Here is a 19,743-nt window from a genome sequence, read left to right as displayed (position 1 = left end):
CAGTCTCTTAGGGATGAGCAAAAAAGATTCCCAGGACCATGGTCTCCGGAGTCCACTTTGTACTCCGGCAGCCGAACCTACGTCTACGCATCACGTGACGTTATGACGTTGCGAGCGCCATCAAGGGACCCTGAAAATAATTTTGCTATTCTGTACTGGTTAGAAATGTCCCTTGATAATAAACCAGTGTCTCCGTACTGGAAACTCCAGTGATCAGCTGTAACCTCTTGAGAAACCAGTCTTGATCCATGCACAACCTCTTAATGAATTTGACAAATCTTTCAGCTGCCCGTGCGCCAGAGGCAGAAATGTTCAGTATATTTCTGCTTTAATTTACGGCGATTTTGTGGAATATATTATATACTGAATCTGTCAAACTGCATTAACACCGCTCTCTCCAAATTCCGCACACTTTTTAAACAGTTGTTGGAGTTGATATCAAAAATCACCCAGGGGGCAGGCAGTTCATTAAGGTAAAATCTGGTGTAAGCACTTTAATAAATCCTTGTATTTTTGCACAACACGATAGTTGCATAAAAAATATTGCATCTTTTGGATTTTTACATACCGGTCCGCACAGCGGCGTAACTTCCTCCAGAAACGTAGGCACAATCCTGTCGACTGTACACGCTGGGTATCATGCGCGCCGAATTCATTAAGCTGCACACGTGCACTTAATGAATCGCCCCCCAAATGTCTCCGTTTTTGGACAGCTGGGGTCTACTGGTAAGTAATAAGTATAAAGGAGGGTCCGACACTTTCTCCTCAGTGACGATATTAGTGAAGAATCTTTTTAATCACACCCCATTCCCCAGACACAGCAGGCTCATTGTGTGTCCTGGATACTGGCGTGTATCTAAGCTGCAGTGTGTGCTGCCGTCACGGAGTAGCGTGCTAACAATAGTCACATACTTTGCACTTTGAACCTTTTGAGTTATGATTTTGATATGATAAGTACAGTTGTGCACTACGGATCGGCAGATTATAGAGGAGGGACCGCATACCAGCACCCTGAGATGACCGAGGGAAATGCATTTATTGCTAAAAAAAAAAACTAGCTTCACTTTTTAAGTCCGGATTTCACTTGTCACGGACTGGACTTACCATTCCAGCACTTGCACTGCCAGTATGTGCGTAGTCCTGCCGAGCAGCATCCGCTGAGTCTGTGGGTGAATGATTAATATGTCTTCTTTGCTTCCAGATCCTGAATTCTCTAGAATGACAACATCTAGAAACTTTCAGCCCCAAAAGAGCTCTGGATCGTCTTTCCTCGGACTTCGCTCTCCTTTATCGTCTTTATTCTCCTTCAGGAAATCTGCCAAGCAAAATGTAAAGCCGCCATCTCCGCAGGAAAGGTAATGCTTCGCGTTATTGAATTTCTTCATCGCCAATCTCTAAGAATATCCAGTTTTATGGTTACAGTCCGATGTGTCACCTGTGATCCCCGGTGCTCTTTTTTCCTGGTACATGCAGTGATGGTGGTAATCTCTGCAGATTGCGGAGCCTCGTCTCGTCGGGTATTCTGTGCCCTAAGTCATACGTACAAGAATTGTCACCATAATGGTTTCGTTGCTTAGGGCAGAAGTGCGAGGGAAAGGAAGCCAGGTGTGGGCGCAAATTGTTTTTTTTCAAATTCTCATTACTTTCAACGAGTTAAAAACACTGCAAAAATCCTGAAAGAATTGACATGCTGCAGTTCTCAGTTTCAGTAAGGAAAAAAAAAACCATGAGATTTCTGTAATCGTATACGGTAGTTTTTGCTGTAAAGTGCAGCTTTTTTTCCACCCGAAAAAAAAACCAACAGAAATACACTGCAAAAAGCAACGTGTCAACGTAGCCTTATGCAGCTGCTGCTATGACAGAGCATCGTCTACACTTGGTATATGACTACTTCCACTTTGCTGCCTGCAGACTGTCCTTATTCACGGACAGCAAGCACATTGCTTGAAAATGTTGATGAAGTGAGACATGAAGTATTAGAAAGTTGTAGAAGTTTGATTGTAGGTAGGGATTACGTCTTATTAATATTATAACCACAAACCCCTCTAATTGTCTGACGCCGTCCGTGGATGTGATGACAGTCCTATTAGAAGGGAAAAGTTGGAAAAGGCTGTACGTGAGATGAAATCCCTAAGTAACAGCGGCAGGTCCTGATACCCCTAAGGCTCACGTTAGCTATTTAAGGTATGTCCACACGTGACGGAAATACTGTAGATTTCACCTCTGAAAAATGGGAGAAGATTACAGGACCGGACACGTGAATCCTTTCTGAGCGGGAAGATTTCCACTGCAGATTTCACCCCATTCAGTTTATCAGGATGATATACGCGACAAAACCAGAGTGAAATCCATACATGGCACATGAAGGTTTTACTGTGGATTTTATCATCAGATAAATTTTAGCTTAATCTAAAAATGGAGAAAGTGTCAGTGATCAGATAAATGATTGGTATGTTCAATACACAAGCGTCGCCGCCGCCGATCATATGCTAGAACTCTCTATGGAAATTGCATTGGTCTTGTGAATAGTCCTGACAGTACAGTATGTTGGTCCTGAAAGGACGTTGTCCTAGTCCGGTGCAATTCCATAAAGTGATCCCTGACTACAATTCGTAAGCTCAGTGTCACGAAAAACAATTGTCTAACTATTTCCATTATTGTATGACTAGACAATGCGCACATCCATTTATATTATTCTTGTGCTCGTGACCCTGATGTGGTCATTAGCATATAATGGAAACATGTGGTCACAATCTCAGGAACTAATGGGAACTAAAGGGGATATCCGTTTTCTAAAACTATTTATGAGTCACAGTGGAGAGTACCTACTAAATGTGTCTAGTGGAGCCAGCCTGACTATGTGATGCACAGGCCATCGGTTGAATGGATAACGTGTAAAGCTGTGTTTGCAACTTGGTGGCGCTGTAGAAAATCGTGCACTTGGATGACTTACAGTCATGGCTGAAAGTGTTGGTACCCTTCATATTGTTCCAGAAAATGAAGTGTTTCAACCAGAAAATTATTGCAATTTCACGTGTTTATTTCCTTTTTGTGTATTGCAACAACACCAACAAAAAACAGGAAAAAAAAGGCAAATTGGACATAATTTCACACAAAATCTCAAAAATGGGCCGGACAAAATTCTTGGCACCCTCAGCTTAATATTTGGTTGCAAATCCTTTGGAATAAATAACTGCAATCATTTATTTCCTATAACCATCAACAAGCTTCTTACACCTCTCAACTGGAATTTTGGACCACTCTTCTTTTGCAAACTGCTCCATGTCTCTCATATGTGAAGGCGCCTTCTCCCAAAAGCAATTTTAAGGTCTCTCCACAGTTGTTCAATGGGATTTAGATCTGGATTCATTGCTGGCCATTTCAGAACTCTCCAGTGCTTTGTTTCCATCCATTTCTGGGTGCTTCTTGAAGTATGTTTGCGGTAATTGTCCTGCAGAAAGACTCATTACATGGACACAATTCCAGCATTCTAACACTGGGCATTACATTGTGACCCAAAATCTTTTGGTAACCTTCAGATTTCATTATGCCTTGCACACCGTCATGGCACCCAGTGCCAGAGGCATCAAAACAACCCCAAAACATCTTTGAACCTTCACCATATTTGAGTATGTTCTTTTCTTTGTATCATTCCTTTTCAGTAAACAGTAAAATGATGTGCTTTACCAACAAGCTCTGTCTTAGTCTCATCTGTCCACAAGACATTTTCCCAGATGAATTTTGGCTTACTCGCGTACATTTTGGCAAACTGCAGTATATCTTTTTTAGGTCTCTGTGTTAGCAGTGGGGTCCTTCTGGGTCTCCTGCCACAGCGTTTCATTTCATTCAAAATGTCGACTGATAGTTCTTGCTGACACTGATGCACCCTGAGCCTGCAGGACAGCTTTAATTTCTTTGGAATTTGATTGGGGCTGGCTATCCACCATCCGGACTATCCTGCATTGCAACCTTTTATCAATTTTTCTCCGCCATCCACGTCCAGGAAGATTAGCTACAGTGGCTTGGGTTGTAAACTTCAAGATTATGTTGCCTACCATAGACAAAGGAACATCAAGATCTCTGGAGATGGACTTGTTGCTTTGAGAGCGTTGATACTGTTCAAGAATTTTGGTTGTCAAGTCCTCACACAATCCTCTTCTTTTTCTGTACTCCATGCTTAGTGTGGCACACACAGACACCCATTGCAACGATTGAGTCATCTTCTCACCTTTTTATCTAGCTTCAGGAGTGATTTTCATATTGCCCACACCTGTTACTCGCCACAGGTGAGTTTGGCCGAGAATCACATGCTAGAAATAAAGTTGTTTACCCACATTTTTGGAAAGGTGCCAACAATTTTGTCCAGCCGATTTTTGTGTGAAATCATATCCAATTTTCCTTTTTTTCCCTCTGTTTTTTTGTGTTGTTCCAGTACACACACAGGAAATAAACATGTGCATAACAAAATATGTATAATTGCAATAATTTTCTGGGAGAAATACTTCTTTTCAATCGAGGGTGCCAACACTTTCGGTTATGATATAAATGCTTATGCGGATCCTACCTCTTGGTGATTCATGCTGGCTGCTGATCGGAGGATAGTGGCCCTATGTTTTAAGTTGGCCATATCTTATTAAAGCTGCGGGAAGACATAGAGAATGGCAATGTTTACGTCCTAACAAGGCTTCTAGACCTGTGCATCTCATACCGTGAGGGGCCCTGTATTAGTTGGTGAGAGGCAGCTCTGGAAGATCTCAAATAAATGGTAAATCGAGCCGGCTGTACTTTTAGTTCTGGTGTCGACTGCCTTCAGCATTCTCGAGGCCAATTGCTTGCAACCGTCCCTCTTCTTCATTCTGCAGTGGAAGAGCCGTCACCAAGGGTCAAGAACGGACAATACATTCTTAAAGGAGTTGTCCAGCTCTGAACATTTTTTTTTTTAAAGTATGCCCGCAATGCTAATAAACAATACTCGCCATATCACTCCTGACACAACGCTGCTTGGGTCTCCGTACTTCTTGTTACTACCGCAATATTGGACACCAGTGCATGGGGTGATTGATAGCAGCAGTCCCATGTTATCCAGAATGAATAGTAAGTACGGAGACTGCCAGGAGACTAAGACACTGTTGAAGAGGCGGAGTATTAATACGTTGAGCATTATTATTTTTTGTCACACTTTGAGGAGGTAGAACCCATGGCTGTCCAGGATGATGGGGCAAAGAATAACCTAGTAGTAGTCATAATGTGTCATCCCCAGGTATAGTAACATAGTTAGTAAGGCAGAAAAAAAGACATTAGTCCATCCAGTTCAGACTATAAAATTCTGTGAGAATAAATCCCCAGATCTACGTCCTTCTAAAGAACCTAACAATAACTGTAAGATACAATATTGTTACGCTCCAGGAAGACATCCAGGCCTCTCTTGAACCCTTCGACTGAGTTCACCATCACAACCTCCTCAGGCAGGGAATTCCAGATTCTCACTGCCCTAACAGTAAAGAATCCTCTTCTATGTTGGTGGAAAAACCTTTTCTCCTCCAGACGCAGAGAATGCCCCCTTGTGACCGCCACCTTCCTTGGTATAAACAGATCCTCGGAGAGATATTTGTATTGTCCCCTTATATACTTATACATGGTTATTAGATCGACCCTCAGTCGTCTTTTTTCTAGACTAAATAATCCTAATTTTGCTAATCTCTCTGGGTATTGTAGTTCCCCCATCCCCTTTATTAATTTTGTTGCCCTCCTTTGTACCCGCTCTAGTTCCATTATATCCTTCCTGAGCACCGGTGCCCAAAACTGTACACAGTACTCCATGTACGGTCTAACCAGAGATTTGTGCAGAGGCAGTATAATGCTCTCATCATGTGTATCCAGACCTCTTTTAATGCACCCTATGATCCTGTTTGCCTTGGCAGCCGCTGCCTGGCACTGGCTGCTCCAGGTAAGTTTATCATTAACTAGGATCCCAAAGTCCTTCTCCATGTTAGATTTACCCAGTGGTTTCCCGTTCAGTGTGTAATGGTGATATTGATTCCTTCTTCCCATGTGTATAACCTTACATTTATCATTGTTAAACTGTATCTGCCACCTTTCGGCCCAAGTTCCCAACTTATCCAGATCCATCTGTAGCAGAATACTATCTTCTCTTGTATTGACTGCTTTACATAGTTTTCTCTAGTCACCTTCCACGACAGCTACCTTGGAGGTTGTCTCCCCGCCCTAATAAGGGACAGGAACACAAAGAGGTTAAATAACCCTCCCCTTCCTGCTACCTCAGTGTTTTTCCTGTCCCCTATCGGGGCATGAAGAGGTCACAAGGGGCTGTCGTGGCCAGCGAACGGGGCCCCTATGTACTCACCGAGCTGGCAGCTGATGTCGGGGGGTCCGCCTCTCCTCCTCCATGGGCTGCTCCCGTCTCCACCGCGGTGTGACTCGGGACTTCTGCCGCCCCTCCCGCGCCCTCCGGGGTAAAGCGGGGTGGTATGGTGCCTGCCGGGGTCCTGTATAGCTCCCCGGCTTCCTCCTTCCTCCCAGCGCTGCATTGGAGCCGTGCGCGCTTCAGAGGGGGTGGGCAATCGCCCGGAAGTAGCGGTGACGCGCACTTACGGTTCGCAGCCTCCGGCGTCCTGTGAGGGGGAAACACGCGCCGGCACCCGGGAAATGAATCCAATGGCGGCGGGGGTCGAGCGGTATCCTCCCCAGGGGAGGAGGGAGGAGCACCCAGCAAACGAACGCAGCATCATCCTTAAAAGGGTGCAGCAGCTCCAGGTAAGCGCAGTGTGTCTGTGGTGTGTGCAGACATGGATGGTGAGAAGCCCTCAACTGCAGCATCTGCGAAGCCCAGCGTTCCCCCTCCTACAGTGAGTAGCAGGGCCGGTCCCTTGCCTGTCAAATAATTGGTGGCACAGGTCTGAGTAAGCCTTTTCTTCCTCTTGCAGGAAGACAAGGCCTCTGCCCCTAAAAACCCCCGCAAGTGTGGTATATGTGGTGCCAGGTTTCCTTCTGACTATAAAAAGAAGTTATGCCAACCTTGTACCCAGAATATTCTGCGTACCGAGCAACCCTCCCTGTTTGACAGCATAAAAACTCTCATTAGGCAGGAGGTTCAAACCTCCATAGCAGCCCAAACCCCGGTGGCCCAGGGCCCTGCCTCAAAAAAGAGGAAAAGGGCTCCTATGGAAGCCGACTCAGACTTGGGAGTAGTCCGTTCCTCAGGATCGGAGGATATTTGGGAAAATGAGGGCTCCACGTCCGCCTCCAGTCATGATGCAAAAAAATACTATTTCTCCTCAGAGGATATGGAGGAGTTAGTCTCCATGGTAAGAAATACCATGGGTTTGGAGGAGGAGGAGTTCAGGCTCTCAGTCCAGGATGAGATGTTTGGAGGGTTGAAACCCAGAGGTAGAAAGGGTTTCCCGGTTCATGAGGTTATACAGGACCTAATAGCTCAGGAGTGGTCCTCCCCCGAGAAGGCACTTACGGTACCTTCTGAGCTAAAAAAACGGTTTCCCCTAGAAGGTGATAGTTCTATTTGGGAGATCCCTAAGATAGACGTCCAAGTGTCTAAGGTCACTAAGAAAACGTCCTTGCCCTTTGAGGATGCTTCCCTATTGAAAGATCCGATGGATCGCAAAATAGAAAGCCACTTTAAAAAGTCCTGGGAAGCTTCTACGATCCTGCTCAAAGCAAATATTGCTTCCACCTGCGTAGCCAGATCTTTGTTTTTCTGACTACGTACGTTGGAAGACCACCTATCAGGGGGTACCCCAAGAGAGGAAATCTTAGACTCTCTGACATCACGCCAGCCTTTCTAGAAAACACCGGCATTTGTCTAAACGCTGTGTCCAACATCATGTCCTCACTATATCTGAAACTGAACCTGTCAAAGACTGAACTCCTTGTGTTTCCTCCCTCTACTAATGTACCTATACCCGACATTGCCATTTCTGTGTGTGGTTCCACTATTATTCCCCAGCAACATGCCCGCTGTCTTGGGGTCATACTTGACTCCGAGCTTTCCTTCACCCCCCACATTCGATCACTGGCTCGCTCTTGTCATCTGCACCTCAAAAACATCTCTAGAATTCGACCTTTTCTTACTTTTGACTCTGCAAAAACTCTTACTGTTTCTCTTATTCATTCTCGTCTCGACTATTGTAACTCTCTTCTAATCTGTCTCCCTCTTACCAAACTCTCCCCTCTCCAATCTGTCTTGAATGCTGCAGCCAGGATCATATTCCTCACCAATCGTTACACCGATGCCTCTACCTTGTGCCAGTCATTACACTGGCTACCCATCCACTCCAGAATTCAGTATAAACTTATTACCCTCACCCACAAAGCCCTCCATGACTTAGCACCACCCTACATCTCCTCCCTTGTTTCAGTATACCACCCTACCCGCGCCCTTCACTCTGCTGATGACCTGAGGTTAGCATCCTCAATAATCAGAACCTCCCACTCCCGTCTCCAAGACTTTACACGTGCTGTGCCAATTCTTTGGAATGCACTTCCCAGGTCAATTCGATTAGTCCCCAAGCTCCACAATTTTAAGCGTGCCCTGAAAACGCATTTATTCAGACTGGCCTATCGCCTCAACACATTAACCTAATCTATCCCTGTGTGGCATAGCCAAAAGTTTTACCATAACCAGGTTCCCCGCATCATGTTGCCACATGCTTTATCCATCCATCAGCCCTCTGTGTCCGTACTGTTACACACTTAACCTTATGGCTGGTCCATACAATCAGGGCAACTGTTACCACCCACCTTTCGTGTCTACCTCTTTCCTCATAGACTGTAAGCTTGCGAGCAGGGCCCTCATTCCTCTTGGTATTTGTTATAATCTATGTGATTATTGTTATGCTGTAATGTCTATTGTCTGTACAAATCCCCTCTGAAATGTAAAGTGCTGCGGAATATGTCGGCGCTATAGAAATAAAATTTATTATTATTATTATTATTATTATAGACTCGCTGTCAATCCTCCAGAAGGCAACAGGTTATTTAGCTGATGCTTCAGGAGAAACGGTACGGGTGGCAGCAAGGTCCCTAGTCCTTTCAAACTCGGCCAGGAGAGCCTTGTGGCTGAAGTCATGGGGGGGGCGACATCACCTCCAAGACTAAACTCAGCGCCATCCCCTTCCAGGGGCACCACGTGTTCGGGCCTGTCCTGGGTGATAGAAGGCTTCCGACAAAAATAAGTCACTGACAGAACAGAAATCCACCAAAAGGCAGTTTTTTCGTCTCTCAAGAGAACAGACCTCTCAGAGGGCATTCAGAGGGAAGGGCAAGATGGGTCGTTGGAGCTACCCGAAAGGGGGTAAAGGAAGAAACATCCTTGTGCCCCAGCAGCAGCAGCCCCCGGAGAAGCAGTGACTCCCGGGTCGGGGGTCGACTCACACAGTTTCTTGCCCAATGGCAGGCCACGACCTCGAACTGGTGGGTCCTGCACACTATACAATTTGGGCTGAAACTAGAGTTCGAGCACCCCCCCCCGCATGCCCTAAGAATTACCCCGACACAGTCCCCAAGTCTGCAAAAAGTCCTGTTGCTTCAGATAGAAGAACTTCTACGGGAAGGAGTGGTCTCGTATGTACCTCCACAAGAGGCGGGCAGAGGACATTACTCTCACCTGTTCCTGATAAAGAAACCCTCAGGAAAGCACAGGCTCATACTAAACCTAAAGCCCCTGAACCACTTCATCAAGTACCGAAGGTTCAAGCTGGAGTCAGTGAAATCAGCGATCCCTCTTATTGAACGAGGCTGGCAGATGGCTACAATAGATCTAAGGGACACGTATTATCACGTTCCCATTCATCCAGACCACCGGAAGTTCCTGAGGTTCGCGTTCTCCCACGACCGAGGAATCAGCCACCTCCAGTTCAATGCCCTGCTGTTTGGGGTATCCCCAGCACCAAGGGTGTTCACGACGGTCATGAAGGAAGCAGTCATCTCCATTCGGCTTCAGGGGATATGCATTGTGCTGTATCTAGACGATCTGCTGATCAACGCCCCATCGGTAACCCGGCTGAACCAGGACGTATCAAGAACCCTACAGATACTCGAAACCCTAGGGTGGATACCGAATCTCCAGAAGTCGGCCCTCTATCCTTCCCCGAGGAAAAAATTCCTGGGGATCCTCTTGGATTCAGGGAAGAGGACGTCCTTTCTTCCCGAAGATCGTCAAAAAGACCTTCGGCAGAGAATAATCCGGTTCAGAGACCAAAAGGCACCGACGCTGAGGGACGCCATGTCCATCCTGGGTTCCCTGACAGCGTGCATTCAGGCGGTATCTTGGGCACAAGCTCACACGCGAGTCCTCCAGTCATACGTTCTGATAAACGCGAGGAAGTACCCAAACAACCTATCAAAAAGGGTTCCACTTCCAGGACATGTAAAATCGACCCTCTGGTGGTGGCTGAGCTACCGAAACCTGAGGCGAGGAGTAAGCTGGGATCAGCTTCCTCTAAGAACATTATGTACCGATGCCAGTCTGAGAGGCTGGGGAGCCATGGTCGAGGATTCATACTTCCAGGGGCAGTGGCCCCAGAACATAAGATACGGATCTTCGAACCTAAGGGAGTTGACGGCGGTGGAAGAGTCACTGAAGGCCACAGCAACCCTTGTCAAGAACCATCATGTTCGGATATACTCCGACAACATGACCACGGTGGCATATCTCAGACACCAAGGTACACCAGTCTAAAGAAGGTAGCAGCAAGGATCTTCCTCTGGGCAGAGAAGCACCTGTTATCCATTTCTGCGGTACACTTGAAGGGGTCGGAAAACATCCAGGCAAACTTCCTGAGCAGGAAGGACGTCCATCCAGGAGAATGGTGTCTAAACCAAGAGGTCTTCCAGGCTCTAGCCTCGAGATGGGGAGACCCAGAGATAGACCTGTTCGCGAATGCGCAAAATACAAAAGCAGCGACCTATTTCTCCCTCAGTCCCACGTACGGAGCCCAGGGGACGTATGCATTTGCCCATCCATGGGTCTTCAGACTGGCCTACGCCTTTCCACCAATCCCGATGCTGGCAAAAATGTTACAAAGATCACAGCGGACGGGGTCATGACAATCCTGGTGGCTCCCATGTGGCCAGGACGAAGCTGGTAGAGCGCTCTGTTGGACATGGCCCAGGAAGGTCCCTTGCTTCTACCCCAGAAGACCGACCTCCTTTTTCAGGGTCCATTACTACACCCGAACCCAACCAAGTTATGTCTAGCAGCTTGGTTATTGAGGCCGACATTCTGAGGGCCAAAGGGTTGTCAGATGAGGTAATCCGGACCCTTCAAAAAATTAGAAAGCCGGTAACAAATGCAATTTACGGCAAAGTATGGAAACAATTTTCCTCCTGGTGCCTTCCGGGGGCCTCTGACCCCACCCACCCAAATATTGCCCAAATACTAGACTTCTTGCAGAAAGGGTTAGATCTAGGGCTTACTCCAAGTACGTTGAAAGAACAGGTATCTGCCCTTAGTTCTTTTTTAGACCAAGACCTAGCCAAACACTGCTGGGTCAAGCGGTTCATGACAGCGGCAGGCAGAAATCGCCCTTCGCTCCCTAACCGGGTTCCTCCCTGGGATCTTAATTTAGTACTCAATAGCCTAACACAGGCCCCGTTGAGCCCCTGTCAGAAATCACATTAAAAATTCTCACACTTAAAACGGTGTTTCTGGTGGCAATCACATCGGCTAGACGGGTGGGAGAGCTACAGGCCCTTTCGGTACAGGAACCTTACCTCCTACTCAATTCAGAGAGTATAGTACTGCATCTAGACCCCTCCTTTATGCCCAAAGTGGTGTCAGACTTTCATAGAAGTCAAGATATCATGTTGCCCTCATTTTACCCAAATCCTTCTAATCCAAAGGAAGGAAAATTTCATACCTTGGGTGTCCGCAGGGTAGTTCTCTGCTACCTCAAGGCAACCAAGGATTGGAGAATCGATCAGAACCTGTTCCTTCAGTATTCGGGAAGAAATAAGGGGAAGAAAGCGGCAAAGAACATGATAGCAGGTTGGATCAAGCAGTCCATCTCCCTGGCATATTCTTCAAGACATCTCTCTTCTCCCGGATCGTTAAAAGCTCACTCCACTCGATTAGTCGCTACGTCCTGGGCATCAAGAGGAAATACGTCTTCGGAGCAGATATGCAGAGCGGCCACCTGGTTCTCTGTGCACACCTTTACCAGACACTATAGGCTGGATTTCAGTAGGGATCTGACGTTCGGCAGACGCGTCTTGCAAGCCGTAGTCCCTCCCTAAAAAGTTAACGTTGGCATGATTCCAAGGTGGCTGTCGTGGAAGGTGACTAGAGAAAATAGAATTAGACTTACCGGTAATTCTGTTTCTAGGAACCTTCCACGACAGCACTAATTTTCCCTCCCTATATAATATCTGATGATTCCTGCTCTACTGGCGGTAACTATTCATGCTAGTACATTCAGAAAAAACACTGAGGTAGCAGGAAGGGGAGGGTTATTTAACCTTTGTGTTCCTGTCCCCTATTAGGGCGGGGAGACAACCTCCAAGGTGGCTGTCGTGGAAGGTTGCTAGAAACTGAATTACCGGTAAGTCTAATTCTATTTTGTATCATCTGCAAATATCGATATTTTACTGTGCAAACCTTCTACCAGATCGTTAATAAATATGTTGAAGAGAATAGGTCCCAACACCGACCACTGCGGTACCCCACTGGTCACAGCGACCCAGTTAGAGAATATACCATTTATAACCACCCTCTGCTTTCTATCACTAAGCCAGTTACTTACCCATTTACACACATTTTCCCCCAGACCCAGCATTCTCATTTTGTGTACCAACCTCTTGTGTGGCACGGTATCAAACGCTTTGGAAAAATCAAGATATACCACATCCAATGACTAACCTTGGTCCAGTCTATAGCTTACCTCTTCATAAAAGCTGTTTAGATTAGTCTGACAGGAGCGATTCCTCATAAACCCATGCTGATATGGCGTTAAACAGTTATTCTCATTGAGATAATCCAGAATAACATCCCTCAGAAACCCTTCAAATATTTTTACCAACAATAGAGGTTAGACTTACTGGCCTATAATTTCCAGGTTCACTTTTAGAGCCCTTTTTGAATATTGGTACCACATTTGCTATGCGCCAGTCCTGTGGAACAGATCCCGTCGCTATAGAGTCTCTAAATATAAGAAATAATGGTTTGTCTATTACATTACTTAGTTCTCTTAGTACTCGTGGGTGTATGCCATCCGGACCCGGAGATTTATCAATTTTAATCTTATTTAGCCGTCCGTCTCTCTCTCTCTCCTAGACAACGGTTCCTTTAAATTTCTTCCTTCACCGGATCCGTCAGGCGGATCCGTTTTCTGCCATTTTGGCGGATTACAACTGACAGAAAAAACTGATGTGTGAAACAGGCCTTAGCCAGTTGTTCGCATCAAGGATCCTGTTCCATCTCCTGGTGCCATGCCCGTCTACTGCAAGGATAGAAGAAAAAACTACCTGTGCATCCAGTTCCTTTACTTTCTTCCCCAACTCTTCAAAGTCCTTGCAGATTGTGTTAGGGTTCTAGGTAGGAACCCGAGAGTGGACCCTCTGGGTCGTGGCCCCAGAGCCCCCAAGGGCGAGCGGACCAGGTGATGACCACCCCCTATACAGGGAGCGTTAGGGGCAGGCCCAAGGGAGATGGAACCACGACAGCCGGAACCAAAGGGACGACCCGGGGAGTATACAGGAGAGAAGGTCATAGAGCAGGAGAGTATACGAGGGAGGGTAAGGTCCCGAGGCAGGCGGAGACAGGCAGGGAAGACTGGAGTGGATCAGGACGAGCGGAAACCTATAGCTGAAATAGACGGAGGACACAAAGAGACTAGGAGACACTGGAACGGGGAACCACTGCCAGCATACAAGGTAAGGGGGAAGAGGCACGAAGCACAGGGAAACGACAAATACAGGGGCAGCGGTACAGGAGAGGAAGATAGGACGGGAGGACGGACCGAGAGCAGGGAGACACAGGACGAGGAGGCCAGGCAGGAGGCCGAGCAAGGCTGACAGAGGCACAGAGGGAGCGAAGAGACCTGAGAGTCAGGGGGTGACGCTGCGCATAGAGAGCTTAGCGTCACAGGGGAAGACAGACAGGCGTCTTACCTGTCGAGACGCCGAGTAGAAATACCCGGTGGGCGCCGCCATGATGTGGCGGAGCCGCCGGGTCACGAGGTCCCAGGATGCCTGGCGGCCGGGGAAGCGTGAGCGCGCCTGCGCAGACCACCAAAGCGCCGTGACCCTGCAAAGCCAGGTGAGGGACGGCATGAGAGTGGACAGGGAGCGCGCCTGGAGGAGGAGGTCCCTAGGTGAGATTCGGGAGGTGTAACAGATTGTCGGTAGGTCCTTCCTTGCCGTGTCATTGGTGCCAACATGTATCAGAAGAAATGGGTGGACGTCCTTGGAACTGATGAGCTTTGGTATCCTATCGGTCACATCCTTGATCTTCGCACCTGGGAGGCAGCATACTTCTCTTGCGGTTATATCCGGTCTGCAGATGGCTGCTTCTGTGCCTCTCAGTAGTGAGTCTCCCACCACTACCACAATTCTTCGCTTCTTGGCTGTACTTTTTGTTGTCACTTCTGGGTGTTGCTGTGTGCCCTTTTCTTCTTTGCTTGCTGGTTGTGCCTCATCCTTAGGTGTACCATCGTCATCCTCCGCAAGGCCTTGGTATCGGTTTGTCAGTTGTGTGGTTGGTGATGTCTCTATGGTCTTCTTGCTTCTTTTGTTCACATGCTTCCACTCGTCTGCTTTTGGACGTTCTCTGACACTTTCTTCACCTTCTGTGACCAGTAGAGATATTTCTGTTCTGTCTAGGAAGTCTTCATTTTCTTTGAGTTTCAAAGTTGCAATTCTTTTTTCCAGACCATGCACCTTTTCTTCTAAAAGGGCCACTTAATCTACACTTCTGGCAGGTGAAGTTGGATTCTTCTTCTGGTCGATCTGTGAACATGTAGCACATGTTGCAACTCACCATGTAGGTTGTCACATATGCCATGTTGCTCCTAGATCCTGCTGACTTGCTGCGTGTTTTCCTTCTTGTGTAATCTAGCAAGCTTTCTTGCAATAATGTCCTAGAGGCAAAAATTTGCGCGCCGTAAGGTGTGCAGTTCGGCGATGCTTTCCAAGCAGCTGGTCCCGGCTATATCCAACGATCCTGTCATGATCACGTGTGTCGCAGATGTTACCGCAAGGCGGACCCATAACACACGTGACCCTGGATACACCGCCTCCAGTGGGGCGCATTTAAATAATAAAACGTGCAGGTGGATACGCCGCCTCCACCTGGCGAGTTTAGGTATTACACGTTATACATACAATAATCAAATAATAAAGGGGGAACCTGGGAAACTTTAACAATGATGGGCCGTGCGATAGGGAATGGGGACATGGAGACCTCCTAAGCTCCCCTGAGCCAGTGTCCCTGCACTCCTTACATTCCCTAAACAGGCTCCGCACCTGTCGCCGCACGCGTACCTTAACGCCCTTGCTCACCCTGACCCTAAACCCTCACTAGGGAATGGGTCGGTGCGGAGACTAATCCCACCACTGCACTAATCACACACATGAGGAAAGAGACAATACAGGGGAAACACCACTTAGCTTTGCTCTGCTGCGTGCGCTCCCAGCAACAGAGCCCTCCACCTGCGTGCGTCTTCTCCTCCACCCGGATCCATCACCATAACAAGATCCTTCACCTTAGTGCAGCCTTGGAGCAGAGTCCACCACCAGTTGCAGCTGCTTAGAACCAGAGTCCCAAGGATGAGTTCAGCTTCTGACACGAAGTCGAGCATGCTTGAGTCCAGTTCAGCAGCCAAGTCCCACATGGTGAGTGCCACTCTTCATAGTAGCCACTCCACCAGACCATGCAGACACCTCCCGCTGACACCATCACTGCGACTCCACCTCGCCATGCCAGCCCTTCGTCCAGACACCATAGCTGAAACACGTCCCCCCTGGCTAAGCTGCGCAGGACTCCTCACCAGCTCCATCCTTCCTCCAGGCTCTCCAACTCAGAGTGAACACCAACTCACAATATCACAGGCAGTGAGTGAACACCCTGAGCACACCTTTATAGGGTGTCACACCTGATCCATAATTAAGTGAACATTAACCTAAACCTAAGGTGCGATACCATTCCCCACCACCGGGCAACTTAGAATGAACGACACCACGTGATAATTCTAATGGCCACCGGGGGCAATCACGACACACTTTGGAACCAAAGGAAAAAAAAGTTCACTTAATGCATTTAATACCGCCAGATCCAACACTGGATCATGACAGATCCTCTTGTTTAGGGAGACTCTTTGCTTTTCCCAGAAGGCACCTGGAATATGCAAATAAATCTTCCTCAAGCTTCAATCCCTGGTTCGGCGACGCTTTCCAAGCAGCTGGTCCCGGCTGTATCCAATGATCCTCTTGCTTAGGGAGACTCTACGCTTTTCCCAGAAGGCACCTGGAATATGCAAATTATCTTCCTCAAGCCTCAATCCCTGGTATAAATTGGGTAGAACTTTTTTTTAAGGTTAGGTATGTATTAACCTGGAAAATATGCAATGTATAGTAAATTGACTAGAACTGCAGATTTATGCACTTTGCCAATTCATGCTGCTGGTGTCACCATGGATTTTACTCTGTGCAATGCGAAATATGAAATATTTGGCAAATATGGAGCATGTACACATCAACATCCACACTGATTTTGGGTGCAGTCGAGCAGAAGTGCGACCATTCTGAGTGATGTGCATGGGATTTATGGTATACTACTGCTTTACATCTTCCTAGTGCACCACTGCATAGTATAATGTGTATCACATATTCAGCACAGAATGTAAAAAGAAGCTAATACTAACAGATATACAGCGGGGAAAATAACTATTTGATGCACTTTTGCAAGTTTTCCCACCTACAAAGAATGGAGAGGTCTGTAATTTTTATCGTAGGTACACTTCACCAGTGAGACAGAATTTTAAAAGAAAATCCAGAAGAAAATCACATTGTATGATTTTTGCATAATTAATTTGCATTTTATTGCATGAAATAATTATTTGATACAATAGAAAAATAGAACTTAATATTTGGTACAGAAACCTTTGTTTGCAATTACAGAGGTCAGACGTTTCCTGTAATTCTTGACCAAGTTTGCACAGTGGGATTTTGGCCCTCTCCTCCACACAGATCTTCTCCAGATCTTTCAGATTTCAGGGCTGTTGCTGGGCAACATTGACTTTCAGCTCCCTCCAAAGATTTTCTATTGGCTTCAGTTGTGGAGACTGGCTAGGCCACTCCAGGACCTTGAAATGCTTCTTGCGGAGCCACTCCTTAGTTGCCCTGGCTGTGTGTTTCAGGTCATTGTCATGCTGGAAGACCCAGTCACAATCCATCTTCAGTGCTCTTACTGAAGGTAGGAGGTTGTTGGCCAAAATTTTGCAATGTATGACATCCAGCCTCCCTTCAATACAGTGCAGTCATCCTGTCCCCTTTGCAGAAAAGCATCCCCAAAGTATGATATTCCCCCTCCATGCTTCATGGTTGGGATGGGGTTATACTCATCCTTCTTCTTCCTCCAAACACGGCGAGTGGAGTTGATACCAAAAAGTTCTATTTTGGTCTCATCTGACTACATGACCTTCTCCCATGCCTCCTCTGGATCATCCAGACAGTCACTGGTGAACTTCATACGGGCCTGGATATATGCTGCCGTGAGCAGGGGGACCTTGTGTGCCCTGCAAGGATTTTAATCCATGACAGCGTATTGTGTTACCAATGATAATGTTTGAGACTGTGGTCCCTGCTGTCTTTAGGTAAGTGACCAGGTCCTCCCGTGTAGTTCAGGGATGATTTATGACCTTTCTCAGAATCATCCTTATCTCACGAGGCGATATCTTGCATGGAGCCTCTGACCGAGGAAGATTGATAGTCATCTTGTGTTTCTTCTGTTTGCTAATAATAGTGCCAACAGTTGTTGCCTTCTCACCAAGCTGCTTGCCTATTGTCCTTTTCCCATCCCAGTCTTTTGCAAATCTACAATTTTGTACCTGGTGTCCTTAAACAGCTGTTTGGTCTTGGCCATGGTGGAGAGGTTGGAGTGTTATCGATTGTGTGTGGACAGGTGTCTTTTATACAGGTAATGAGTTCAAACAGGAGCAATTAATACAGGTAATGAGTGCAGAGTAGGAGGGCTCCTTAATGAAAAACTAACAGGTCTGTGAGAGCCAGAATTCTTACTTTTTGGTAGGTGAACATATACTTATTTCATGCAATATAATGCAATTTAATTATTTAAAAATCATACAATGTGATTTTCTGTTTTTTATGTTTAGATTCTGTCTCTCACAGTTGAAGTGTACCTGCGATAAAAATTACAGACCTCTCCATTCTTTGTAGGTGGGAAAACTTGCAAAATTGTCAGTGTAGCAAATACTTAATTTCCCCACTGTAACTTAAAGGGAATCTGTCAGTACAATCATCTCTCCTAAGCCATCTATGTGGGAACACGGGTCATGGGAAGCTGAATAAAATAATACCTTGATATCTGCTATCTTATTCCATAGAAATCCACATTTTTCTTATTATGTAAATGAGCCATTATGATCTATGGGCCGCACATAGATCTTCCCGAGAATCTGCCTCCAGAGATTATTATAAATGAAAAGATTTGTTACAAGTGTGAGACATAATGACTGACAGTCTGCTCTCCTGGCTCCTGATCTACATGTAATTCTCTGGAATAAGACATTGGAACGCTAATATCAAGGTATCATTTTATTCAACTTTCTATGACCTACATGCCTATATAGACGACTTAGGAGGGTTTATCGTTCTGACAGATTCCCTTTAAAGGGAACATAACTGTCTGATATACAGGCAGCATGTATCGGCCACTGGCTGCAATATTTTGGCTAGGTATGTTTGACTCTGAAACTCTGTTGACACTTTAAAAGCGCCGAGCACTGAGCTGCACAAGAGACTGATCGACAGGTGGATCCCCGACGGCTTCTCGTGTCCACTGCCAATGACTGACAGATCTCACTGTACACACACGCAGGGAGTGATCTGTCACTCGGGGGGGGGGGCAGGGATAAGCCGCAGAGGATAGGCCTTTCCGACTAGTTTCCCTGTGTAGCCAAGCTACACTATATATCTATTTTACCAAGATAAGAACTGATGGTTTGCAGTGAGCTTACGAAGAGTTTTAAAAATGGAAAAATGTAAACTCAACTAGAATTCATAAACTATACAACTTCCTAATATACTGTATATATACTACCTCCCACTATAGCAGGTCAGTTCTGTCTTATGGTTACAAACCGACCCCAGACAGCGTTTATTGTGGTGGTTTGTGACTGCAGCAATGTATGAAGACTATATACCTATTTTAATAGCTAAGCCAGCCTCCTTCTGTAAATTTACACCCAATAATGGAGGTGGCGCTTCTGCAGTGGCTCGTCCATGTGAGTCACTCACAACACAGTCCCATTCACTTGAATCACAAACTACTGTGCTAGGCAAAGCCACGCATGGAGACTAGAAGCCACGTCTGTGCAATAAGTATTGGGTACGTGGCGCTCGCAGGAGGGCCGTACAAAGATTTGTGTTCTCCAATAGAACATAAGGACAGATCGTGAATGTTGACGTAGCGGACAGCCCATCTAAAGCCAGTTTTACGTGCCAACTAAGACAATTGCGTACCTTACTGACAAG

The 19,743-nt window shown here is 46.5% G+C and overlaps 1 protein-coding gene across 1 annotated transcript in view; it reads left to right on the top strand.

Annotated features, from left to right (window-relative positions):
* The first annotated feature begins 483 nt into the window (after nucleotides 1-483).
* EXPH5 (exophilin 5) overlaps nucleotides 484-19,743 on the top strand; it is a 37,855-nt gene continuing 18,595 nt past the window's right edge. The window contains exon 1 of the mRNA XM_073583094.1: nucleotides 484-1,355. Within this exon, the coding sequence (XP_073439195.1) occupies nucleotides 1,174-1,355 (182 nt within the window). The 5' untranslated portion in view covers nucleotides 484-1,173. The remainder of the gene's footprint in view (nucleotides 1,356-19,743) is intronic.

The sequence above is a fragment of the Dendrobates tinctorius genome, unplaced genomic scaffold (assembly GCF_039654945.1).
Source record: "Dendrobates tinctorius isolate UK_male_01 unplaced genomic scaffold, ASM3965494v1 ptg000075l, whole genome shotgun sequence".
Taxonomy (NCBI): domain Eukaryota; kingdom Metazoa; phylum Chordata; class Amphibia; order Anura; family Dendrobatidae; genus Dendrobates; species Dendrobates tinctorius.
Note: the sequence above shows the minus strand (reverse complement) of the source record. Positions and strands in the feature narration are given on the sequence as shown.